At 49.1% G+C, this 27934-nt stretch overlaps 1 protein-coding gene across 1 annotated transcript; it reads left to right on the forward strand.

The window, feature by feature from the left end:
- Positions 1-213: 213 nt before the first annotated feature.
- SERPINA4 (serpin family A member 4) lies at positions 214-27934 on the forward strand (the record flags this gene model as incomplete). Its single annotated transcript, XM_079699201.1, is given in 9 exon segments — positions 214-269; positions 1738-1871; positions 21245-21543; positions 21545-21908; positions 25635-25888; positions 25890-25909; positions 26800-26905; positions 26909-26959; positions 27737-27934. Coding segments are annotated over 9 exon segments (1482 nt in total).

Below are 27934 nucleotides of genomic sequence, written 5' to 3' on the forward strand. Positions count from 1 at the left end.
GACTGTCTGAAAATAGATTATAGAAGTGAAGATCAATAAAATCCCCGAGGGTGTTTCAGATAAAGGAAAGAAAACAAAATGGAAAGGACTCAATCTCTCAGGTTGGACCATACAATGTCTGCCTCATTAAAAATAGAAACTTCTCGTATTCAGAGTAGCAGGCCACCTTTGTGTTCATTATTTCCCAATGACTGGAAATGAAGAAGTTAAGACATGGCCGTCAAGGAGCTGAGAGAACATTCTAGCAGCAGGGTGACCAGCCAGGTGAGGTGTGAAGCAATTTGAGCAGGTTGCCCCAGGAGCCGAGTACGGATCAGGGCAGGGCAGGGCAGGGCTAGAACTCAGAGCAGAGAAGGGAAACTGCAGGAAACTCCATCCTAGAAGCATTTTCGGGCACAGACAGCTCACATACGCGGTTCTACAGTGATGCCTGGTCAGTGACCCCTAAAAGTTTTTTCCTACTCCACTGAGTTTCAGAAGTAAGAACTGATTATGGAATTAGAAGACTGAATCCTGGTCTACTCCTGCTTATGTGTTTGTTCAGTGGCTCCCAATAAGCCTCTTTACCCTCCAGAAACTTAATATCTTCATCTATTAAATGGGGAGGAGGTGATACCTTGTCCCCACTGGGGACCCTGCTCAGGCCCACTGGGTGCTAACAGCCTGGCCTTTCTCCCCTCCAAGCAGCCCACACTAGCCCCATTTCTGGGTCCTTCCATCTGTCACCACAGGCCCTACACTGACCCAAACTTGTCAGATGGATACTAGTCCCAGATGCCTGAGTAGGCTAATTTTGATCCCATCAATTAAAATACCCAAGGGACTGGTTATTTCCCAATAAACTGATAGATTGCCCAAGTTGAGCAATTCTTTGTTCATTTTTATTAGGGACTGTGTTTATTTGGTTTTATTTACTCGAAATAAAATAAGTAAATAAAATAAAGAAGGAAAAGAACAGGATAGAAACCAAACTCTGTGGAGTACACATGGGGCAGATAAAGCTGTAATCAGAATTTCAACTCTTCTCTGACTATCCTGGTTCCACATTCCCTAGTAATTTGGGAAAATATTTTTCTTCTCTTAAGAGTAGTAGAACTAGCATGGCATGGACTCAGGACTCATTGATCCTAAAGACAGATCCAAACCAGTTATATTCCAGGTATAAACAAGAAGTCCTTTGGACGAGTGGTTGAGGTGCCTGAAGTCTACACACGGGGTGGGGGCGGGGTTACCCACAGGGGGCGGGGCAGCCGGAGCTGCTTTGATGCCCTGCACCATCCTCAAGCCTGGTAATTGGAATACCCTCATTACAGTGACTAAGGGATGGGAGCAGCGAGATATGATAACACTTTTAACAATAATAATATTTGTAATTTTACAAAGTACTTTCATACTTGTTATCACCAACAGTTTGAGGAAACAACACGCCAACAAATGGAGCACACACAGGGTACAGAAGAATTACTCCATGCATGGTGCTTTGACTTCATGGCGAGAAGACCTCCCCCCACCCTCCCCAGGTCACCTGTCTCCTGACCGTCTGCTATCCTATTTCTCTTGTCTGTGATGAAACTGAGCAAAAAGGAAAAGTTTAGTGGTGTCCGTCCTCAAGCCAATGAGACTAAAAAGTTTAGGGTGCTTGGGACGACCTCCCATCTTCAATCACTTGAGCCCTAATGAGCGAGTGTCCACCAGCCAGAGGGCCCCTGCTCAGTGAGGGGGTCTCTGCCTGCACAGGCTGGACACAGGTGTCCTGCCCCACCCTGCAGCATCTGAGTCAGCGGGAGATACGGAGTTTCAAGAAGGCCCGGGTTGCGAGAGCTGTGACGTGAAGCTGCCAGAAGCTTCCACCTGCTCCGACCTTTGCACTGGTTTGTGTGCCAGCTTTATTCTCTCTCTCTCTGCAAACTGGCTTCTGCTGTGATCAGCTGGGCTTCCATCAGGGCAGCAAAACCAAGGAGAATTATGGGATATAAGGGATTACTCCAGGGATGGGGTTCCCCAGGGTTCTGGGAGCCAGTGAGAAGTCTGTGGAAGGTCCCTGCGTCTGGTGGCCAGCCATCTGGTGGTGATACTGATAGTGGTGCTGGTGGTGTAGTGTTGGTGATGGTGGTAGTAGTGACAGTGGTGGAGGCGGTGCAGACAGTCAACAAATCCTTACCCTAATAAATATTTAATTACAATTTCTGGCTGACAGAAAAAGTGCTGTTATACCCCTTTTCCTTGAAATATGTTTTAATCTTCAAGCCCCTCAGCTTTGACGTGTTTTCGATCATCTATCCCTAAATGGGAATAAAGGTTCTGAAGGGATCCAGGTAGCCTTTGACAGACAGGTGGGAGAAATAGCAGAGGGTTCCTAGAGTGGGACAGGGGGTGCCCAAGATGGAATTCCTGCTCTCAGCCTGCCCTCCACTACCATTCATTCATTCATCCAAGTCTTCACTGACTGTTTCTCTGGGCCTAGCACTGTGGTAGCCTTCGGGGCTACAATGATAAAATATTCCTCCAGGTTGCCACAAATGTAGGTTTTCCCTAGAAAAATACAATGGCTCCCTCTCCTTTTATCTGGAATCCAGTGGGAGAAAGGTCTAAAAATTCATCTCTAGGTTTGCTATGTCAGAGTCTGCTGATCTAGATAATTAAGTCCCCAAACCTGGATATTTAATAAAAGGAAAAAAAAATACAGGCATATAACCCCTCAGCTGAACTCTGTGCTTGAGTGGCAAAGGAATTGAGGTGACAATCAGGGTGGCCAGCGTCTTGGGAATTTTGGGGGCTTCAGGATTCGCCTGGGAGGAAGTGAGAAGGAGGGGAGAAGGAGTGTCCAGGTGGGCAGAAGCCCCTCTGGACCTGGAATGCAGCCTGGGGAGAGTCCCCTGCAGTGCGGACAGGAGGCACTGAGCATGATCAGGTGATCTCCAGGTTGGCACGTGCCACCCGATGGCTTTTCTCCCCACTCTATCTCTAATCGAGGGATAAAGTGTGCCAGCAGCTCTCATCTCCCACCTGGACGGTGACAGCCACAGCCATAGGGGTTTCTTTGGATGATGAAAGCTCCACTCTGCCTCTAGAGGATTGTGGTGGAAAACAGCTTTCTCTGTCACTTCTTGGGCTGCTGTGATCCTGTTTCCTTTCTGTCCTTCCCAGCAGTTTCTAAAGAGGTGCCCTAAGCCAACATTCCCTTGAACTCCTCTTTCAACAGGACTTTGATTCTGGAGCTGTTGCATAATGTCACTTTCTAAGGGGGCCCAACCTCCCACCATCAGTCTGCCTGGCTGACCTGCTCCTGTTTCCGAAGCAGCCCCCACAGGAGTCTGGTTCTGTGCTGTGGTGCTGGGTCTTCAAAGAGAAAGCAAGGGCATCTTCCATTGCCGGGTAAGTGTTTGTCCTCACAGCTGAGCTTTTTGCAGTTCATCACTCCCCCATGCGTTGGCCTCTACCCACCTTTCCAGAAGCATTCCTGCTAGCCCTTCACATGTCCACACTGCAGCTGACGCTGCACATCCCTTCTCCCAAACATCCAGGGGCTGCACTGCCTCTTGGAAACTCCCTTCCATCCAGCTCCCTAGAGCTGCAGACAAATAGACCCTTCAAGTCAAATTCCACCACCTCCAGAGAGCCTCCGGGGTTGTTTGCAGTTAGAAGAGGCCACACCCTTCTCTTCCCCACTGTACCTGACCTGCACGTTTCCTAGGGCACGGCTCATGGGCTGTTTGCTGCTTGTCATTTGCTCACTGCCCTGGTTTCAACACTACCTTCACCAAGAGCACCCATGACCTTATGAACCTGTGTGTCCAGCCCGAGTCTGGTGGACATGGAGGCTCACTGCCTTCAGCCACGGGGGTGTGGTCAGCAGACAGAGCTCAGCCCTCGGCTCCTTTAACCAAGCAAGATGGGGATTTAAAAATCCAGCCAATTCAGCCCAAGATGGACAACTCTACTGAACAACGTTCCCTCTTGGCCAAAGCTTTGTGGGGCTGGTCACGCAGTTCCACTTTCCCGTCTGCTCCATCCCGCCTCACCTCACTTCCGTTCACAGGTGTTGATCCCCGTCAAGCATCTTCTACCCAAACTCCAACTCAGGCAGCAGCGCTGGGCCTTCTCCTGGGCTTCTTCGTTTGTTCTTTCATTCAGCAAATCTTGATCCAGCCCTGGCCATGTGCAGACACCGTTCTGAGCAATTGAAATTTGGCAGCAAGCAATGTGAGACTTAAAGACCTGCGGGGAGAGAGACTAGAAACAAGCAAATAAACGAACAAGACACTGTAAATGCTGTGAGAATGGACAGGTAATGGATCAGAGAGTGACTTGGAGGTAACCCTGGATGGAGGGGGAGTATGGAAAAGCTTCTCTGAAGAGGAGATGTTTGATCTGAGTGCTGAAGGTTGAGAAGGAGCCAGCCATGGGAAATGCTGTTATATCAGGTTATTTTTGTCTGACTGCCCTGGACATCTCACCAAATGCTCCCAGGCCCCAAGTGGCCTCCCCTGTCCCCAATCCTTACTACACTCCTCTGCCTGGGTTCATGACCTTGGGGGATGCCACGCCTGTCCACCAGGCACTCAGCCCAGATCCTTGCAGTCCCCTGCCCCTTCCCTGTCCCTCATCACCAGGTCCTCGTGCCACCAATCTTCTGGGGTGACCACACTCCCAAGCCAACCGCAGGCGGCCAGCACCCGTCATCAGCTGTTGCAATACTCACCTGACAGGTTGCCCTTCTCCATCTTTCACCAGCCTTCTGGCTCATCTTCTTTTTTTTTTTTGATACACATGTTCTTTTTTTTGTAAATTAAAAAAAATTTTTTTTTTGGCTGCATTGGGTCTTTGTTGCTGCGTGCGGGCTTTCTCTAGCTGTGGCGAGCAGGGGCTACTCTTCAATGCGCTGCGTGGGCTTCTCACTGCAGTGGCTTCTCTTTGCTGTGGAGCGTGGGTTCTAGGCGCATGGGCTTCAGTAGTTGTGGCACATGGGCTCAGTAGTTGTGGCACATGGGCTCAGTAGTTGTGGCTCGCGGGCTCTAGAGCACAGGCTTAGTAGTTGTGGTGCACAGGCTTAGCTGCTCCGCGTCATGTGGGATCTTCCAGGACCGGGGCACGAACCCGTGTCCCCTGCATCAGCAGGTGGACTCTCAACCACTGCGCCACCAGGGAAGTCCCTGTGCCTACACTCCTTCCCCATAAAAATATTGCTTTGACTTAAGACATAACATAGTGTTGAAAAATATATATTCTCCAGTAACCTTTCCTTCAGTGTTTCGCCAAACAAATAATAGTTTTTTAGGTATATTTCACTGCTGAAACAGAATCTAGCAAACTCTAGATTGAAAAGACTCTAGCAAACATCCTAATTTGAGACATACTAGTCTCAGTACTGTCATCTAACTGTAGAGCAAACCACCCATATGAGGAATTTGTTTGATTCAAATTCCTGCTTCGGATCTTCAGCAGCATTTTCTCTGGTTCATTAAACAGTATTTGCTAACAAATGAATTCATTTTAGTTTGTTGCCATATTATTTTCCATGCACTAGTTCAGTCATTTTTCTAAGACCAACAGTATGTGACCTTTTGTTTTCATTATTAAGAAAGGTACCTAAAAAGAGGCTTCTCTGAGAAACTGGTCACCTTATCTTTCTTGATCTGGATCCTGGCTATTTGGATGGGTTCAGTTTGTGAATAATTAATGAGCTGTACACTTATAATACGTGCTTGTTTCTGAATGTGTATTACACTTCAATAAAACATATTTAAAGAGATTTCTAAAATGTGTTATTAAAATGAATAGCATTTTGTAATGTGACAGATTGAATACATGAGTTTAGACAATGCTGAAAAAAATCTAGAGATTGGTCCTAGTTTTTAAATAGCTGGCTAATTGTGATGATTCCACACGATCAGAGCTAATATTTCAGGGAATAACATCTGCTGAGGAGTCAACCTTCTGGAACTGTGTTCAGCTGCAAGTAACACAAGACTTGACTAAATAACAGCTTAAACAAATTAGAAGGTATTTTCATACAACAGAAAGATGACAGTTCTTGGCATTGTTTCAGCAGCTCACAGACGTCAGGACTAGTCTTTACCACTGTTTTGTCCTTTCTCTCAAGATCACAACAGAGCTGCCACACCTCTAGTCATCACATCTGCATTACAGAAAGGAGGAAGGAGGAAGGATATTACCTACGTTAGAAAAAGAAAATTCTCCCCAAATCCTTAGAAGATGTCCCATTATTTCTCTTTAGCCAGATTTCTGCTCAGCTATCATCTTTAGTAGGAAGGGAAACTAGGAATGGAACTTTTTTGTAGAGCACATGGCTGCTCTGTATAAAACTGGGGTTCTGCTAGCAAGAAGGAGAGGCTGGCTGTTGGAGAAGCATTGAGCAGGGTCACAAGGCGAGGCCTGGAGTGGTTACGCTCATGGGTGTAAAACCGTATTTCAAATGACCTTTGAGGCCTTTGGAGCACTTTGGCTAATGCCTTATGAGATGTGGTTTGACCTTCAGAGTGCCTTGTGCTGGGGCTGATGGGAAGCCAGTATTCGGAGCAGGAGTGGGCCAGAGCAGCCTTTGGGCAGGTGGGGAAAAGGCATTCTGTCTAGACGGATACAGCCCCGCACTTGGGAGGAAGGACTGGCCAGTGGAGTACAGATGGATTTCAGCCCCCACTTGCCTCCTGCCCGAGTGCCCTTGTGCAGTTTGCAACCTGCACAACTGTGTGCAGCAGCAACACATGTCAGTTCCGCCATTTCCTGTTTGTACAGTTCTCTTTGCATAATTGGTTTTATTATCCATAATCCATAGCTGCTTTGTAGGAATCTCTTTAAGTGGGTTATTCATGTTGTGAGGGTTAGTTTAATTAACCCCTGGGTAATATAGTCTGTACACTCTGTCAGTGTGCTGAGCCAGAAACTGCAATGTGAACCAATCGTCAGAAGTTGAACCAAGGACCAAGGACAATACTGCCCCTTGCACACCGTGGGGTGCTCCCCCCACCAACATAACTTGGACTCTGCACGTGCAGTTGCCTGGGTGACAGGTAACTGAGTAAGAGAGCCAGTGCAAATCACGTATTACAAACGAGCAGAGCTTCATTTCTTTTTTATTAAAATGATAAAAGGTAAACAAATTTCTAATATTTTCTTCCATGTTTTCTAGGATGCTCTAAATGCATCTTGATGTTTGTTTATCTGTTTTACAGTGAATCAATTCACAGGACTTACGATTTTTAAGAAAATTCCTCTCTAAGGGAATCTTTTCCTCCCAGTCTTCTGATCATCTATTCTAGGATAAGCAAAACGGCTGAATTTCTGATTATCTGGTTCTGCACTCATAGCAGACATGACTAGTCGGTCCTAGGACTCTTACCTGCGGAGCCAGGCACCTCTCAACCCCGTGCTCTGGGCAGCTGTTGACATCTGATCAGGAGGCAGCGCCAAAATGTACCTATAGCTATTGCCCATCTTCAGACGTGGAGGGGCCGATTCAATCCAGTTCAGTCAACTTTTCCTGAGCACTTCTGCTGGATGCAGGGAGAGAGACAAAGAAATCAGACCCCCTGCCCTCAAGCATAGGTACTTATAAACCCTCATCACAGAGTTTTCATCTCATCTTATCACTACATCCTATAACCGTACTGGGAAGCCACCATACAATTAAGCTCTCCCTCTGTGTCCTCTGTTTATCCATCTATAAACAGGGGTTTCTCAACCTCGGCACAAATGACATTCTGGGCTGGATCATTCCTGGTGCGGGAGGCTGTCCTGTGCATCATAGGGTGTTCAGCCTCGTCTTTGGTCTCTACCCATTAGATGGCAGTAGCCATCCCTCCCCCAACGATGACGATCCAAAATGTCTCCAGACATCACCAGAGGTTCCCTGGGGCACAAAATCCCCCCTCCACCCTAAGTTGAGGACGGGGGCACTAAAGCCCCATTCAGCACCAGATTCTCAGACTAACTCAGGACACAGAGAAGGAATCAGCATCCACAGAGGCCTGGGAAGGATTTCCGCGCCATCTGCTGGCGACTCGAAGCCTTGTCCTTGCCGAGCCTGGTGAACTGCCCGGCCATCAGCCAGATGGAAGCACCCCTGGGAGGTGGATGCTCCGAGGCTTAGCCTGGGGAAAGGGCTGGAAAAGAAAATGGAGAATGTAAGACTCGTGTTTGTGCTTTGTATAAGATTCACACATTAGAGCATAAACCAAGGCTGCTGGGGTCCTTGGTGAAGAGCTGCAGTCTTCTCTACCCCTGTGCTTCTCAACGGGGTGACTTTGCCTCTCAGGGGACATCTGGCAGTGTCTGGAGAGGTTTGGGGTCGTCACAGCTGGGTGGGGGTGGGGGCTACTGGCACCTAGTGGGTAGAGACCAGGGATGCTGCTAAACATCCTTCATTGCACGGAACAGCACCCACCCCCAGTCCCAAATGCCAAGAGTGTCAGGTTGAGAAACTCTGCTCTAAACCAAGCATTGAGCTTCCCAGAGTGTTCCTTGCCTCCTGGGGCAGACCCTGGGCCTGGGTGCACACTTATACACTCCGACACACACGCGAGAAGCCTGGAGAAGTGCCCCAGACTTCAGGGGAAACGCGTTTGGAATAACGCAGGATCAGACGGGGCTTAGAACCCAGCCAGCAGTGTTGGTTTCCCTCCTTGTGAAGCAAGCACCCCACTAGCAGCACACATTTACATGATGATTCCTGCATACCCCAGCCCTGGGCTGAGTGGACAACGGAGTTGATTGCTGCGACCAGCGTTTCTGAGGAATGCATAATATGGAGTTAGAAAGACCAGACTTGAACATTGGCTCTGCTACTTTCTCCCTGGGTAAGCTGGAGAAAGTTGTTGACCTCTCAGGACCTCATTTTCCTCATCTGTAAAATGGGCACAATACCAGCAGTACTAAGCTTCCACAGTACTTGAGCTTATTTGGAGGAAGTAAGGCGGGAGAGAGAGGGGCTGGGCAGCCACACTGTCAGCTCACACTCAGGGCTGGAGCCACCCTTGGGCACAATCCACTCAGCTGCCAGGCTCTCAGGAGGGGGTGAATGTCCCTGTACTGAAGGTGACTCAACTCCTCCCTACCTTTGCCGCCTCTGTTCCTGTATCTGCCTCTGCCTCTGCCTCTGCCTCCCCAGTTCCTCTGCAGCTTCGGGGCTCCTGAACCTCACCACCCCACGCTAATGCACTCTGCTGTGCCTCCCTGAGAGAGGGGCCCTCACTGGTCAACCAGTCACTGGCCGCGCTTGGGGCCAGATCATGGGCACTTCCCATGGCCCCCAAGGCCTCTAGCCCCCGTGGGAGGGGGAACGAGCTGTGAGTGAGACCCCCAGCCGAAGCCATGGCAGGGAACTCAATGGCACACAGTAGGGTCACTCTCAGGGGGCTGAGGGTGTGGCAGGTGCGGGTGGGGGAGGGAGGCGGCGCATTCAGGGGTACCCGGCCACGTATGTGCCGTCAAGGGCAGGAGGACACAGTCAGTGAAAGGAGAACCCGGTGAAGGGTAGAGCGGTGGCTTCTGGCAAAGAAGGAGGTGCACCGGGACGTGGCCTGTCCACTGAAGTGAGTAGGCTGACCGGGTGTCTGAGACCGTGTCCGTGCGTTTGGCCAGACCTTGGAGATTCACAAAGCTCTTTTCGGCTTCCTCTTCCAGCTGATCCTCAGAAACCCCTCTGTGGTTGCAAGGACATCCTTATTTTCCAGATGTGGAAATTGAGGCCCAGCTGGGGAAATCACTACCCGCTGGACATGCAAACAGCAAGGGCCAAGACCAGGCCCGACGGCAGGTGTAACAGCAAGCTTTGTACAGCATGGCTGCCTGGAGCCAGGGCCACTTGGGAGAGCAGATGGAGGCTTCCCCTCCATGGTCTGGAATGTCTCCTTCATGGCCCGGAGCCCCGGCACATCAGCACTTGGGGGGCGTGGGCTGCTACCTTGCGAAGACAGCCACGCTGAAGCATCATCCCCTGGGTGGCCTCTGCATCAAGAGCACCGGCAGCTTTGTGTGATGGGGGGCTGGGGGCGTGCAGCACTCCTTACTCCTTGGCACAACGGCAGCAGTAAATCCCCCCAGTCAGATACTGGAGCCCGTTAAAGCCCTGCTTCCTCTTCCAGCAGAGGACGTGGGGACTCCAGTCTCAGCAGGTCCGGGGTATCTGCTCAGAGCCCCCCAGTTTAAGGCCTGCCAAGAGAGAAATCGCATTTGGTTCTGGAAAGTTCTTCCTGGAGAACAGTGGCCTTCTCATGGCCCTCTCTCCCCATGGGGGGGCTTCCCCGCTGTCTCTGCCAGGACTCCTGTCACGTGAGGCCGTGCTTTGGAGGCTGGGGGGGAGGGGGAGGGGACCGCTGCTTCTGTCAGCTGTCGCTGCCTCGCTGGCCGTAGATTGCAGGCCTATGTGTGTGGACACCAGTGACCCGCCACGTGCGTCTGCCGGCTCTGAGTGAGTGCAGTGCCACCGCCGCCCCTCATCAGGCCTGCATTAAAAGCCTCAGCCCTAAGTCTGGCCGCGTGCCTCTGAGGCCCGTTTCCCTGCCGGTTTCCTGTAGGAGGAAAACCCAATGATGGTAGCACCTAGGGGTTCTGTTCCTACAAAGTCGTAAGTTCTTCCTCCTCTCTCCTCTGCCTGTGGGAGTGTGGGGCACGAGCTCACACATGTCGTATAGAACTCCATTATAGAATAGAATGTAAATCATCCTGTCTATAGAGAGAACTCTATATAGAACTCTCTCTATAGGATAGAAGATAGAACATACCGTGTAGAACTCTCATTATAGAATAGAATATAAATCATCCGTGTCTATAGAGAGAAACGGAGATTCTAGAGACAGAGTGTATGCAGACCTCTGCGTAACCAAGTACAGACAACGTGTGTGACACATACAGAGGAAGGGGTGAGATTGAAAGCCTGAACTGTCTAGGTCTAAGTATGGATCAAAATAAAGGTCCCCCCAGAGCCACAGTGCCAGGCTTCCTTTTGTCCAGTCTGCCACTTTGGGAGCAGCTGCAAGGTTTTCGAGAGACCTGGGGGGCGTCCTCTCATCTCGGGGTGCTCGCTCAGCTGCTTGATGACCTAGTGGGGCCGACCCCCTTCCCACTGGTCCAACAACTCCCAGACCCTGTTGGCATCGCGTTATCTTGGAGACGAGATTGAACGCACAGATGCCCAGGTCCACCCGGCCTGCTGAGTTGGCAGCTTCAGTGCGGGGTCTGGAATCCGCGGGTGATCCTGTAGCGTCAGGGTGAGTGTGTCTGGGTGACTCTGACATGGTGGGGCTGGGCTAGCATGTACTGGAAGGAGCTCTGGCAGCTTATTTGAGGGCAGACCTGCCAAGGGTGAAAGAATTGGGTCCCACAGTAGAGCAGGCCAGTTAAGAATCACCAGACTCCAGCCCAGCTAGTTGTACTGGCTTCCTCCACCCTCTCAGTTTTCAACTTCAGGGAATATCGACCCAGAGAGGGCTACCGTTGCCCGCCACTTTCCCCACCTCAATGCTGAGCCCAGGCCCTTGTCACCTGTTTCCTGAGGTCAAGACCTCCGGCCACCCCATCTGTTTCCCAGGCACCTGGCCGCCTGCTACTGGGCTGCCTTCTCGGGCTACGCTTACAGCCAGGGCCTCCGGGTCTCCACACACCAGGCTGTGAGGTCCCACATGCTCCCCGGGGGTCCCTGAAGTTGCACGAGCTGCCTTGGATGAAGAGTAACAGGCAGACACCCGCACTGGACCCCAGCTGGCAAAGCACAGCCCCAAAGCCCCCGATCTCCTCTGACCCACTGAAAACCAGGGACTATTATCCCTGGGTACTGGAGGTGAAACAAGTCTCGGAGAATCAAAAGGTTTCCCCAAGGCCATTGCAAAAATGTGACAGAAAGGGGCATCCTGGTATGTGTCACTGGTGTGGGAAGTGGGGGAGCTTCTCCATGGAGGGCAATTGGTCAAGGGTATCTGGAGTGGGGTGAATTGTATGTCCTTGTCCTAAGCCCTGGCCCCTGTGAAGGCAACTTTATTTGGAAAAAGAGTCTTTGTAGATATAATTAAGGATCTCAAGATGAAATCATCCTGAATTATCTAGGTGGTCCCAAATCCTGTGACAGGTGTCCTTATAAGAGAAAGGCAGGGTGATTGTGAGACACAAAGAGACATATGGGAGAAGCCACATGAAGACCGAGGCAGAGATTGCAGTGATGCAGCCACAGCCAAAGAATGCATGGAGCCTCCAGAGGCTGGAAGAGTCAAGGAAGGATCCTTCCCTAGAGCCTTTAGAGGGAACTTGGCCCTGTCCACACGTTTTTGGCTTTTTTTTTTTAAAGGTTTTTATAACACTTTTATTTATTTATTTGTTCATTTACTTATTTGTCTGAGTTTGACTATTTTATTTTATTTTAATTTTTATTGGAATATAGTTGACTTAGAATGTTGTGTTAGTTTCAGGTGTACAGCAAAGTGAATCAGGTCTACATATACATATATCCACTCTTTTTTAGATTCGAATGTGGGGTTATGTTTAACATTAGTTGCTGGTACCTGCAGGGACCACATGAAGGTTACCACCATGCTTCTCCCCAGCTGGCTGAAGGCCAATGCCTAAAGAAGGGAAAAACTAAATTGATTACCTTCCTTACCTCCAGGCTGCCTTTTCTGTCTGAGTATGTGACTTCCTGCTTGAATTCACTTCTCCTTTCTTGCCCTTATATGTAGTGCTGTTTTTTGGACAAAGGAAAGCTGGCTCTAAAATATCTGGATGTCTATGTTCTTATTCCACATTCTTATTTATTTATTATTATTTTTATTGAAGTATAATTGCCTTACAGTGTTGTGTTAGTTTCTGCTAATTGTATTTTTTGACAGTTTCAATGTGTATTTCACAAAATATTGGCTACATTCCCTGTGTTGTACAATATATCCTTGTAGCTTATTTTATACATGATAGTTTGTACTTCTTAATCCCCTACACTTATTTTTCCCTTCCCTACGGGTAACCACTAGTTTGTTCTCTATATCTGTGAGTCTGCTGCTTTGTTGTTGGCCCTGTCCACACCTTGAATCTGGATTTTCTTACCTTCAAAGCTGTGAGAGAATAATATTTCTGTTGGTTAAGCCACTTAGCTTACGGTGCTTTGTTAAGCAGCCCTTGGAGACCAATGTAGGATCACAGCCCAGATCCTGCTTCAAGGACTCGGTCCTAAGGAAGAGATGGGGAACGGATGTGCATTTAGGTCTAACGATGTACATCCCCCATAATCTCCTAAGGCTCAAAAGGAATTCAGAAGTAACTGAAATGTCCAGTGGCAGGGGATTGCCTAAATAAATGATGGCAGATCCTGAAGAAGTGATATTTTGGATGTTTGGAAGAATGTTGTAGTGCGGGGGATGACAGTCTAATGCTGGGTGGGAAGTGCAGGACACGAAGCTCTGTGTGTTAGATTGAAGTATATGAATTGCTGGTGCTCGGCCATTTTTGACCTCAACATCCCCAGCGGTATGAAGGAGCTTCTAGAAGGAACATCTCTGACTTGGCGCTGGGGGCTGAGTGGAGGGATTAGGGAAGGGAGGGGCTCCTGGTCAGCAGGAACAGGAGACGGCCACCCAAGTGGGACAACGGCACGAGCTAAGGAAGCGAGCAAACCAACAGTGCATCTGCGGCTGCGCATCTCAGGCTGATCTTTATCTGGCCACGCTGGGCTGGACCTGGAGCAATCTGAAGGCTCCCCTTTTATCATCCTCCCCCAGCCTGGACCTGAGACAGGCCTGAGCCCACAGCTCTTCCTTCTCTCCCAGTGGACCCAAGGGAGGCAGCTCCCGAGCTCCCTGCTCTGGCCATCCTGACAGCCCTTCTCCGCATCCTAGGAAGAGGAAAGGGAGGGTGTGTAGCCAGAGGGAGCTGGAGACGTTCCCAAGGGAGAAGTTAGGGGCTGCTTTATGAAGAACCAGCTTCCTCGCCCACATGAGCAGTGAAAACCATGTAAGTGAACGTGACCCTTGTGACCTTGGTCTCTAGGAAGCTTAGTGGCAAATAGCCTTGTGAAAACTTCTAGCTCATAAATATGCACTTTCTTTGACTTTCCAGCTGTGGCATTCTGTTTCTGTTAATTTACTCTGACTTTGATAATATCTCAAAATCAGGTAGGGTAAGCCCTCCAGGTTTGTTCTTTTTTATCACTGCTTTGATCAGCATTCCAACTTCATTTATATTTTTCCTGACGGTGTGTCTGATTTTTTAATTTTTAACTTTTAACTTTAAATCTGGAGAGGTCCCCTAAGCCAGCCTCAAACCCTTTAACGAATCAAGTGTGACATAAACATTATTTTTTCCTCCCAAGAATGCAGAGCTGGAAAAGGCCTTGAAAATCTGCTAGCACCAAGGTTATTGCAAACTGGCAGCAAATAGGTTGAACCGGTAGAAGCCGTACTGTTTGAAATGGATGGATTAAAAAAAACTCATTTAAATTAGGGGCGCACGTTTTAAAATTGGGATAGTTCTCATTAAAAAAGAAACCCAGATTTCCAACTCCCTTGGGACAATCAGAAGGTCTCTTGGCGCCATCGTTAGATCAGGCACCAGGTCCATCTAGACCTTCAACGAATTTACTGAGCATCTACTACATGGCAGACGTGGCCCTGGCCACTGATGCTTTCCTGCGGTGCTCCTGTGACTTGCCTCATTATCCTGTTAACAGCCTGGTCCCCGAGAAGGTCCAGTGTGCAGCCCTTACTGGTCCAGCCACTTCCATTTACAAATGGGGAAACTGAGGCCAGAGAGGGAAAGGGACCTGCTGATGGCCACCCAGAGACCATTGGCCATCAGGGAACTGGAACCCGGGCCTCCTGACTCCTGTTCCCAGCTACCCGGCCACCCTCACTGCCTTCAGCTGGGGGAGCCTGTTACTTTCACACCTCCCTGTTCAAGCTCATGTTATCAGCACATTCTCAGCAGCACCGGGGGCTCGCAGGCATCTGACTAATCAGAACCCAGGAAGCCTGCCAACTGAGTGACTCTGCAGCCTCTTTCTAGGGTTGTATTTTTTTTTTTTTTAACTTACTGTGATCCAACCGTCACCAGGCACATGCAACCCAGCCATCCCTGCACTGAAAGCAGTCATTGCAACGGATGCAGAGTTAATTGTCAGCTAACTGTCTCTGATGCATTTGACTTCTGCCTGTACATCTGTGGGACGTTGGTACGTTGGTACATTGGTCCCCCTTGCTGGTTTCTCCTCCCCCTGCTCCGGTTCCCTCTGGCGGGGTTTCTATGGTGATTGAGGAATGAGGAAGGGGGACTCCACTTTCTTTTTGAGAAGGTGTCTGTGGCTTCAGAGGCCCCTGGGGCTGCTCAGATGCCCCGCCACCTGCCTCACCGGTGACAACCTCTTTGATTTGGGCATCGCACTTTCCCCTCAGCCTGGACTCCGGCCACACTTGTCTGCATGCTTGTCCTTGTCCCTTCTCTTCATGCAGGTCTTGGCTCAAAAGCCACCTCCTCAGGGTGGACTGCCCAGCCCCAGTTGTTACTGAGTCCAAGCTCGCTCTGTTCACCGCACAACATGCCGATGAATCGGAGACGAGGTGTTGAGGCAAAGAATCCGACTTTATTCGAAAGCCAGCAGACCAAGAAGACGGCGGACTAATGTCTCTAAATAACCATCTTATCGGGGTTTGGATGCCAGTTTCTTTTATAGCACAGAGATGGGGAGGAGATGAGAAAGTAAAGTCAAAAGGGCATAAGTTTTGCAAATATCCCCTGGAATGGCCAGCCTCAGGGAGGGGATGTGTTAATTTCTTCTTTCTTGCAACCATCCCCAGGTGGACAGGGTCCGGATATTTCCCTGAACAAAGGCACTCTGGTTTAACATTCAGGCAGAGGGGCAGGGTTCTCCAAGGCAGGCCATTATGTATACACAGTATCCTTTTAGTGAACAAAATCAATGGGAAGCAAAGGTTAAAGTAAAAGACACAGATCCAATGTGTAGTCTGATTGGGCTCTTCCCTGTTACACAATCCGTCTGTATCTCCTCTTCCCCCCATGTTCCTTTTGGCACGGATCTGAAATTCTATTATGTGTTTATTTGTTTCCTGTCCATCACCTGGACTAGGATGTAAGTTCCATGAGGGCGCGGACTTTGTCCTCCCCAAGGCTCAACTCCCAGAGCCCTGCACAGTGCCAGGCACATAGTAGGTTCTCAGTAAATGACTGATGACTCAGTGAATGGACTTGCACCTCCTCTCCAGCCCCCGCCTTCCTCATCCTTGAGAATATCACCCATTCCGTGTGGTGTCCTGCTACTTAGTGTCTGTCAGGTGACCTGTGCTTCAGAGTTCTTGGAAAAGAAAAAGGAAAAAGAACTGCTCTAGGAAAACCCTAAGTCTGGGGCCGTTTGGAAGATTCATGGTTATGTAACAAACCACCCCAAACCTCAGTGGTTGAAAACAACAATCACTTTCTCACTTTTATCGGGCTTAGATGGGTGGGAAATTCAGGCAGGGTTTGGTCAAGTGGTTCTTCTGCTCTACAGGGTGCTGGCTGGGGTCATTCGCTTGGCTGTGTTCAGACTGTGGTTGGGCTGAGTAAAGAGGTCCCTGGAGGCTTCATCCACGTTTCTGCTGCCTCAGTGCTCCTTCACGTGACACCTCCCTGCCTTTCTCTCTCTCTCCCACCTCCCACCCATTTGGTTAGCTTGGGCTTCCTTACAGCATGGCAGCTCCAGGTCAGCCTCCTTACCTGGCAGCTGGCTTCCAAGAAAAAATGTACCAGCATGTGAAAGCAGAAGTAGCTGATCTCAAGGCTCAGCCTCAGGAGTTTATACAGCATCACTTATGCCCCAAAGGATTAAGACAAGTCACAGGGGAAGCCCTGACTCAAAGGGAGGGAGGGGAAATAGACTCCACCTCCTGACGGAAGGAGCAGCACAGACTGTGCAGCCATATTTAATCCATCACAGGGACTGATCCCTTCCCAGGCCCTGTTTAAAGGACCTGGTTAAAGGCATACTCCAGGGCACATGAGCTAGGGCCTCACCCAGTGCCACTAACTTGAGGATTGCAATTATTTACACCATGTCTAAGCCAAATGATGGCCTAATACAAAGGAAGGGTTTACTGCTCAGTAAACCCTGTGTAAACTCTTACTAAGGACAAAATTGAGGGAGAATATCAGCCCAAATTAAGAGATCGGCATTTGTTATTCATTAAAATATGTGTGTTTTTTTGTTTTGTTTTGTTTTGTTTTGTTTTGTTTTGTTTTGCGGTACGCGGGCCTCTCACTGTTGTGGTCTCTTCCGTTGTGGAGCACAGGCTCCGGACGCGCAGGCTCAGCGGCCATGGCTCACGGGCCCAGCCGCTCCACGGCATGTGGGATCCTTCCAGACCAGGGCATGAACCTGCGTCCCCTGCATCGACAGGCAGACTCTCAACCACTGTGCCACCAGGGAAGCCCTTAGTTACCTCTTTAAGACCTCTATCTCCAAATATGGTCACATTCTGGGGCACTGGGGGTAGAACCTCAACATATGATTGGGGGCACATAATTCAGCCCATAATAAACCGCCACCTAAAATTTGTTTTGAATGTCAAGACTGATGACACCACACGTGCACCCAGAGGGCATGGGGAGGTTTATTGTTCACATAATGAGACTTGCTGGAGAGGACAAGGCAGGCTCCCAAGCTGGTCCAAAAATGGCCCGAGAAAGCAGGGATGGGAGGCCAGCTTGGGGTTTTTACAGTGGCTGGTGGGAGGGGCTGGGGTGAGGATTGACCACCAGTGGGCTTTCTCATCAGCTCGCCCAGACATGGGGCAGAAGGGGGAGGAGGGATGCGGCTGAGAAGCGGTCAGCCGCCAAGTATCAGAAAGTGGAGTGAGTCTCCATCACGAGAGCCTGCTGCAAATCCCTATATCTGCACAGTCTTTCATAAAGCCCCATCCTTCCTTATCTCATTATCCTTAACAGCCCTAAATGCTGAGACCCAGATGGCACTGAGCTGAGGGATCCAGAGGAACTCAAAGTCTAGATTGTGTGTTCTACCTGCCTTTGGTTAGACCTGCACAGAGCCAGCAGTGCTCACAGAAGGGCCTGGTGGGGGCTGGAAACATGGGAGGGAGGGAGACAGAGTTTGAAAGACTCAGCTGGGCCTTGAAGACAAGAGATCCTCATCCCCTCCCTTCTCTCTTAGTTCAGAATGACTTTCACCTTCTGGAATCACCTGCTCAGGATCAGATAGGAAATTCTCATGGCTAAGATGCTGTTGCTCTGCACAGTCAGAGGGAGGAGTCTAATGCCCTTGAATCAGACCAAACCATGATCAATCTAAATGCCCCCTCCTCCATGAAGCCCGCCCTGTCTCTCCCTTCCAATCCCTTGCTCTAAGGCATATGGACGTGCCTGGGGCTGCCTCATGCTGTTGCTGTTCTTGGTCACACCTCGTCTCCTGCTCCCTAAGGTCAAGGTGGTGTCTTGTGCACCTGTGTGTCCCGGATGCTGCCTCTCCCATCTTCTCCCACCCCCTGTCCTTCATGCCCTGACCCTCAGGCACACTGGGGTCTCTGCACCCATCATTATTCCATGATTCTTTCTTCTGCAGAACATTTTTTCATGCTGTTCCCCTATCTGGAACACTGTTCCCTGCTCTAACCCCTCTCCTTTAACTTGGGAACTCCTCATCCATCTCAGCTCTGATGTCCCTTCCCCAGGACACCCTTCCTAACCCCCATCCCCACCTGCAGCCAGAGTAATTCCCTGTACAGTCAATCCTAACTCCTGAACTTATTCTTCACAATTATGTCCTACAGTGTGTGTATCCAGCCAATGAGAATGTAACAATGCTGTTCACCATAGCAGAAGCTCAGCAAGGAACTGGATGATTGATTGAATGAATGAATGAAGGAAAGAATGGATTCAGAGATCAGCTGAAGTCTTCTCCTCCTTGAGCCATATGGCCTGAGAAGCAGCCAGACATCACCCCTACCTGCAGCTGTCCCAGAGTGATCCAAGGGTGCTGAGGTTCCCTGATTACTGGCGAGAGAGCAGCTTCAGCTCCATGATTAGAGAGGAAATGAGCGATTGGATTCCTGGACCAAGGAGGCATCTGTTCCCGCCTTTGCTCCTGGGGTGCGCCGTCCTTGCTGTTCCCACCTTTGCTCCTGGGGTGCGCTGTCCTTGCAGTCTACCATGTGACATCTTAGGAGGTTCCATCACAGAACCACGCCGCTATAAAGCTGGCAGGCTGCTCAGAAACCACGTAGTCCAAGACTGCACACTGGAAACCCTGGGCAGGATCTAGCCCCTAGATGGGTCTTGTCTGGCCACAGAGAGCTGATACCAGTTCCGCATGCCCACGGTTTCCCACCATGTTGCCCCGGAAGCTGCCTTCCCGAGTTCGTGAAGGCGCTGAAGTTTGCTGCCCCTGGCCTGGCCCAACTCTTTATTTGCAGGGGCAGGGATATGGCTGAAATGGTGGTGCGGGGCAACAGAAACCCAGAGAGGGAGATGGTACTACTTAAGTTCACATGGCAATTGAGGCTCAGAGTGGAGACCAGGCCCACTAAGGGGCTCCCTTGAGCCGCAGGAAAAGCAAGTATCAGGTGAACCTCAGCAAATAACACAAACAGGAAGGGGTGAATGCTCTTGGGCCCCCGAGGAGGGAAAGGGGATTCTCCTGGGAGGAGGTGAGCCAACTTGCAGTGAGGTTTCTCTCTCTATCGAGACTCCACTCTGTACCCATGGGTCGGTTCATTAATAATTACCTAATCAGGGAGGTGGTAGGTGGTGCAGAGAGGTCTCTCCAATCTTCCTGGGCTTGATAAATCCAAGCCACATCTAGAGCTCAGACAGGCACCCAGGGGCCACTCCAGGATTGACTGTGCCGTGAGTAACCCTATGAGGGTCACAGTAGAGACTAAAAGGAGGGTGACCAACCATCCCAGTTTGCCTAGGACTGGGAGTTCTGGGACAAGACTTTCAGCGCTAAAAGTAGGAAAGTCCTGGGAAAACTGGAACAATTGGTCACCCTAATTAGCGGTGACAAAGGCTAGAAAGACCCCTACATATGATTGCACCAACCTCCTTGCTGCACTGGGCAGGGAACTGGTGCTCAGACCCAGGACAGCCTCCCGCAAGGCCACGTACAGCTGGGGACCCAGGTCTTCTGGCTCCAGCTGCTTTTGGAGAGCTCCTGTCAGAGCTTCTGGGTAATCTCACTGCAAAGCTGGAGAGAAGTGTGTGTGAGGCGGTAAGGAGTGGTTGGTATAGGTTGGTAGGAAGCCATGTTAGGGGGAGGGGTGTTCCTTGTTATGGTCCCTCTCCAGCGAGCACAGCAAAGTTGAGTAGATGTAATAGTGACTGTATGGTCCCCACAGCCAAAGATATTTACTATCTGGCTCTTTATAGGAAAAGTTTTCTGACCTCTGGTCTGGGTGAAAAAAGATGGAGAGTTGAATGAGGGTCAAGAGGGACTGAGAGATTGAATGGGGTGGGATAGATGGAAGGCCAGATGGATGCTAGGGGTGACAACTGGGTTTGGGGCTGAGAACTAGGTAATGGTAGGGCCACTTGATGGGGCAGAGAAGATTTGGTGGAGAAAATCGAGCATCCTGTTTGGGGCAGGTTAAGTTCATTAGGGAAAGGGACCAATTCTATCCCTGAGACTTTGGACAAATCATGTGTTGAGCATCAGTGATCTCATTTGTACAGAGAGGTGATAAGAATACCAGCTCTGTTGACCTCTACCTGGATAAGAGGGTCAAACAAAATGGCATAAAGGCGATTTTGCAAAGTGTAAAGCACACCACGGATGTCTGTGGGGTAGTCGCTAACATAGCCTTTGGCGTGAGCACCTTTGACGTGATGGGTCACTGGGCTAAGGAAATAAACTCAGATGGTGCAAGGCACCCCAGGCTGAGAGTCCGGAGACCTGTGTTCTAGCTCAGATATTTACTAGTTTGGTGACTTGGTTAAGTCACTTTTGGAGTCTCTGTTTCCCCTCCTCTGTAATGAGAATGGAGTCCAGTGCCGTGCAGAGCTCACAGAGATGGGAAAGGAAATGGGATGGTGGACAACGAGCTGCTTTGTAAATCTGAAGCCCTGCTACAGAGTGTCGTGGCCCCACACACGTGGAGGTACTGGGTGTTTGCTACTCCCCTGCAAGCTCATCTGCAGGAGTTGAGAGTATCTCTTAGATCCCTGGGGCCCTGCCTTCTGCCTGGCATCTCAGTGGGGTTGGGCCTTCTGCTGGGGGGTTTCCTGGGCACATTCTTTCCTCTTGTAGACCTGAGAGCACAGAAGGTGCATCTTGCCGACTGCCTGCTCCTCCGTCTGGCTGGACTACTGGTCCTTTCTCAAGGTCAGCATCATCCCGAGCATCACGGCCAGGGTCACATCCACGGCCCCCATCAGGAGGCTCTGGGCACAGGTGAGGGCTCCCCCAGCCTCAAGGTCACTGCAGGCAATACTGCCTTTGCTCTCCGCTTCTACCACCTGATGGCTTCCCAACCCTACGGGAGCAACGTCTTCTCCCCGCTGAGCATCTCCGCCACCTACGCCATGCTGTCCCTGGGGGGTCCGCTAGCACAGCTGGACCCAGATCCTCAAGGGTCTCAGCTTCAACCTCACAGAGGTGTCAGTATCTGATATGCACAGGGGCTTCCAGAACCTTCTGCACACCCTCCACCTCCTGGCCGACAGGCTGGAAATACGTGTGGGCAGCACCCTGCTGTTGAGCCTGGAGCTGCCGCTCCTTCCGAGATTCCTTAAGGACTCCGTGACCTTCTATGAATCCAAACTCTTCCACACCAACTTCGACGACTCTGAGGGCACAGCCCAGCTTATCAACAACCAAGTCAGGGAGGAAACTCGAGGGAAGATTGTGGATTTGGTCAACGAGCTCAGCGCGGATACCACGATGGTGCTGGTGAATTACATTTACTTCAAAGGTAAGAGTCAATTCGTTGGTGGGTCCTACATCTTCCCTTTCCCCCTAATTTGTTGAAGGATCACATAGAAACTCCCCCAAAACAGAAAGTGGATGGATTGGGTCTTATAGGGTTGAGCAGCCTTCTGAAAATTTAATGTTAGAGCCTCAGATAGTTAAGTTTGTGTAGTATTGATTTCCACCCCTTCATATCTTTAGACATATTTTCTTATTTTTTTAAAAAAATAACAGCAATGTATGAAATGCATTCTACCCAATGGTGACACGTTGAACTGCTGGAATCATATCCAGCTCTGCCACTTACCAACAGTACAAACAGGGCAGGTTGTTTGCTTGAAGGACTCTTATAAGGATATAAGAGTCCCTGCTTCAAAGTTTTGTTTCTGAGAATCAAATGATGTCACATATTTGAATACTCCTTAGAAGAGGGCCTGAAGGGATCAGCAAACTACAGCTCCTGGCCAAACCTGAAGGCCACGTGTTTTTGTAAATAAAGTTTTATTGGCACACAGCCACGCCCATTCATTTCTGTATTATCTCTGGCTGCTTTCACGGGACAGAGATTAGTAGTTGCTACTGAGACAGAATGACCTGCAAAGTGTAAAATATTTACTTTCTTGCCCTTTGCAGAAGAAGTTTGCCAATCCCTGGCCATTATATATGCTCAATAAATAGAGTATTTATAATTATTCTAATGATAACAATTTTGAAGACCTTTAAAAATACATATAAGTATAAAAGAAAAAATAGAAATTGCCCAGAATCCTACCTTCCTGAGGCAACCAGCATTAACATTTTAGCCTAATTCCTTCCAGTCTTCCATTCACACACATATGTTAATAGAGTTGAAATCACAGGTAGGAACAGTTTTGTACAGTGTGTATCACTTAGGGTGCCATCCAGGAAGCATGGTCACCGTGAGTGGGAAGGGAAAGGGGGTTGTGAGAGGAATTAGTCCTGGCATGTTTGTGGGAAGGACTCGGGGAAGTGAAGGTCTGGAGGAGGAGGGATTTGGAGGGACAGAGAAAGAGTCACTGGAGCCAGTGGACACGTTGGAACGTATCAGGAAATCTACATGCCAGGCACATCCAGCCACCAGAGTGGTTCCATGTAAGGAGAGCTTGGAGAGAGGCCCAGGCTGAGCACCTGGCAGTGGTCTGGAGACACTGTTGGTCAGCAGGGTAGAGCTGGACAATGAACTTGGCGGAGAGCATAGGTGAGCTGGAGCACACAGCCCCTCTGGTCTGTTCATCATTTCGTCTGCCTTCAGCGGGCGATGGCTGCTTCATATCTGCCTCTCAATCCCCTGCTGTAACCACCTTGAATCTACAGGAAACAGATTCTGGGGAACAGTCCCAGACTAATAATCCAGCCAAACTGGTCACTGCTTGCATTTTTACATGTGGAATTTTCAGGCACCACTGAAAACTTAAAAAAATTTTTTTTTTAATTCTGCAATACGTATAAATTCATAGGGAGTTGCAAAGTTGTACAGAGTGGTTCCATGTACCTTTCACTCAGATTCCTCTAGATAACATCTTACGTAACTGTAGTACAGTAGCAAACCAGGAAGCTGACGTTGGTGATGATCTATAGACTTTATTCGGATGTTATCAATTTTCACATGCACTCATGTGTGTGTGTGTGTGTGTGTGTAGTTTTACGCTATTGAAAACTTTATTTAGATCTCATTTTAGTGGCTGCACAATATTCTATTGACTCCATTCCATTTAAAATATAATATAATTTACATGTGTAGTATACACCATCACCACACCCAAAGCTCTGGCCAGAAATAATGAAGATTTTGGTGCTCTCTTCCTGAAAGAGACCTCGCTGCAGTTGTGTTACTGCTCGTGGCACAGAGAAGGAGGTGCTCCAGAAATAGACAGGAAATAGACATCCTGCCCTCCGACACATCTGCTCATCACTCTGGGGACACAAATGTAGCCCCAAGACCTCAGTCTAGGTCACATGGTGACAGTAGTAGAACAACTGTGGCTTATCTTAAAAAATGGAAAGTCCCTAGAAGAAACCAAAGCAAAGATATGCAGAATCTCTGTAGATAAAATTATATTGAGAGATATTAAAGTCGACAAATAAAAAATAGATATACCGTATTTATGAATAGGAAGACTTAACATGGTAAAGATGTCGGTTCCCGCCCAAATTGATCTAAATGTTTTAAAGTAATCCCAACAGGTTTTTAAAAGATTCTTTTTGGTACCAGTTAACAAGTTGATTCTAAAGTGTATATGGGAGAGCAAAGGGCCAAGAATAGTTAAAAAGAAAGAATCTGTCTGCTGGGGAGCAATACTGGTTATAAATATTAATTTAGACTGTGTGGTATGCATAGACGAATGGGACGGAACAGAGAGGCTGGAATGGAACCCAGAAATGGCTCCATGGATATATGGACATTTGATATTTGACAAAGCCTGCATGATAGAGCATTGAGAAAAAGCATAGATTTTTATTATTTTTTTTATTTTTATATTTTATTAGTTTCTGCTTTATAACAAAGTGAATCAGTCATACATATATATCTGTTCCCACATCCCTTCCCTCTTGCGTCTCCCTCCCTCCCACCCTCCCTATCCCACCCCTCCAGGCGGTCACAAAGCACCAAGCTGATCTCCCTGTGCTAAAAAGCATAGATTTTTAAAAAGCAGTCCTGGGACAGTATCCGCATGGAAAAAAAATGATTTTGTACCCCTCCATCCTACAGATCATAAGCATTCACTGCAGGTGAAGTAAAGTCCTAAATGCAAAAGGTAAGAGTAAACCTTGTAGATGAAATAGGGGAGTATCTTCATGACCTGGAGGTAGGAATATTTTTCCTAAGCAGGACACAGAGATCGAACCATAAAGGAAAAACCTGATATGCTCACTGCATAAAGTGAAGAATTTCAATCATCAAAACACACAATTATGAAAGTGAAAAGACAAGTCAGAGAGGAAGAGAACACATTGGCAACACACAGAACTGATAGGCAACTAGTGTTCAGAGAACTCCTGCAAATCACTAAGAAACAGCCCTATAGAAATATGGGTAAAAAAGTGAACTAGCACTGAACTAAAAAATAATAATAAAATAAATAAAAAACCAAACAAAAACCCCAAAACCAAAAAAAAAAAAAAAATCCCCCCAAACTTCTAGTTGATCCATGAACATACTAAGGACTACTCAACCTTATTTTTTTTTTTTGCGGTACGCGGGCGTCTCACTGCTGTGGCCTTTCCGGTTGCGGAGCACAGGCTCCGGACACGCAGGCTCAGCGGCCATGGCTCATGGGCCCAGCCGCTCTGCAGCATGTGGGATCTTCCCAGACCGGGACACGAACCTGTGTCCCCTGCATCGGCAGGCAGACTCTCAACCACTGCGCCACGGGGGAAGCCCTACTCAACCTTATTTTAAACCAAGAAAGTGCATGTCAAAACCACAGTGAGCTACCACTCTATGAACATCAGGTTGGCAAAATTATTTAAGTACAATGATTTCAAGTAATCGGTGAAGACAGGAAACAACCTTGCTGATATCCTCTGGGGTCTCTTATGTTAGAGCCTATCTGAACCCCCAGATCCATTCCCCAGGCAGGTCAGGTGCTGAACTGATGAGATGGTGGAGGGTGAGTCTTGAGTGATGATGGGGGGATGCACTCCCGGGCTGGAGGATTGGCTTGTTGGTCCACGGCTGCTCTGTATCTTCTTCCCTTCTTCCCTCCAGCTCTGTGGGGGCCACCATCCATCCCCTTGATGACCGCTCCCCATGACTTCTATGTTGATGAGGATACAGTAGCCAAGGTGCCTGTGATGCTGCAGGATACCCAGCACCACTGGTATCTTCACGACAGATACTTGCCCTGTTCGGTGCTATGGATGGATTACAAAGGAGACGCAACAGCCATTTTCATCCTTCCTAACGGAGGGAAAATGGAGCAGGTGGAAGAGGTTTTGACTCCAGAGATGCTGACAAGGTGGAGGTCATCTGCTTCAGAAGAGGTAATCCATCAGGGCATGGTGAGGTGCAGAGTCTGCAGCAGTGCCCTTCACATGGACCCTTCCAATGAAAGCCAGTGCCCCACATGGGAGTGGAGGGGATCGCCAAATTATGGAAGAATTCTTACTTCCTTCAAGACTTCCCTTGGGTTTCCTTAAATAAGGAACACTCCTATTGTACCCAAAATGTGATTTTGCTCTCATCAGTGAAAAGAGAAGCAGACTAGGAGTTAGGAGTCTGGGTTCTAGATGTAGCCCTTGTACTGCACAAGCCTGGGGTGAAGTGACACTGGCCCTCTGAGGGTCCACCCTGTGCAATGCATGGGTAGACTTCCTGTCAAGATGGCTGACTGAGCTGGCGTAGAGAGGTTTCCACCCACGCCAGGAAATAGCAGGGAAGCTTTCACGTCACCATGGGGCTATGAGCAGGAAACGTCTCCAGCCACACATAAGAAAAAGACCTCAGGCCAAGGCCACATGTGGGTGGAAGATTCACACAGCCCATGTGGTGGAGGAATTCCACCCAAAGAAATCAATGCATCCCAAACAAGTGAAAAGCACGGGGCCTCATCAGAGACAAAGGCAAAACTGCCACACCGGGAGATTTGCATCTCCCTGGGCACCTGGCACGTCTGCAAAAAACAACCTCTGCTGAAGATGAACTCCCAAAGGAAGGAGGTCCTGCAGACGGCAGGCCCTGAGGGCAAAGAAGGAGCCTGGCTTTAAGCCCCTGGCAGCGCTCATCTGAGGGAGCGGCACAGGCAAAGTGTGTTTGTGACCCCAGAACTCAGATGGAATGTGGGCAGTGAGCACGCGCAGTCAAGGAGAGCGCAGCCAGCTGGGACACTTGGCTAACTCCTGAGTCCAGTGTTTTAACCCAGTGCCTCTTTCAGGTATTTTTACAGGAAGCTCAAGTTGTATATCCCCAAATTCTCCATTTCTAGCTCCTATAAATTAGATCAGATTTTGCCCAAGCTGGGCATCACGGACTTGTTCTTGTAGCGGGCTGACTTGTCTGGCATCACTGAACAGCTAAACCTGCAGGTGTCCAAGGTAAGTCATCGATGGATATCAACTCCTAGAGAGCTCAGAGGGGAACCTCCACCTCTTGGAAGGAGCTGGGTGCTGGGTGCTCTCCCTGCCACCACGTGAAGTCTCAGAGTCCAAGTTTTATTTAAGCATCCACTGGCATAGGGAGCAAAGAACAAACCCCCCATGTGCTGGGTGTGGTGCTTGGTGCTGCAGATCTAGGGTCCATCAGGTCCCTGCCCTCAGAGAGCTCTTCCAGTCAAGTCCAGGAGACAGCGCCCTCATAGATCATGGCAACTGAGAGTGACAAGTGCAATGACAGAAACAGAGGAAGGATACAGATGAGGCTGAGTTGTGTGTGTGTGTGTGTGTGCAGCATAAATTTCTTAGACCAGAGAAAGGGACCTATGACCTCAGCTACATACAACAAAGGTGCACTAGAGGGTAGAGTCTTGGGTTTGAGAGTTCAAATTCCAGTTCTGCCTCTTATGACCTTAACGGGTTACCCAGTCTCTGGATTTATTTTCCGCATCTATAAAACAGACATAATACATTGACCTCTTAGGATGGTTATGAAGATTAAAAAGAGCATAGGCACACAGTATGTGCTCAATTAATGAATGCAATGGTTATTTATGAATAAGAGGTCATTCAGCTCAATAACCACCACCCCAGTATAGACATTCTTGCTGTGATATCCCAACAAGTGGCTTTGATCTTCAGTGGTCTCTGGTTCCCCTCGTCTTCCCTAAGCCCCAGCTCATGCTCTCTCGGAGGTAACGCTTGTGATTTCCTTCCCAGAGTTTCCACAAGGCCATCCTGGAGGTGGATGAGGTTGGCACCCAGGCTGCAGCAGCCACCAGTGGCTTTCTCACCTTCTGGTCCCGGGACAATCACCAAGCCCTTTGGTTTAACCAGCCCTTCCTTGTGGTGATCTTTTCCACCAACACCCAGAGCATCCTCTTTCTGGGAAAGGTTGACAACTCCACGAAACCATAG

The sequence above is a fragment of the Hyperoodon ampullatus genome (assembly GCF_949752795.1).
Source record: "Hyperoodon ampullatus genome assembly, chromosome: 3".
Taxonomy (NCBI): Eukaryota; Metazoa; Chordata; class Mammalia; order Artiodactyla; family Ziphiidae; genus Hyperoodon; species Hyperoodon ampullatus.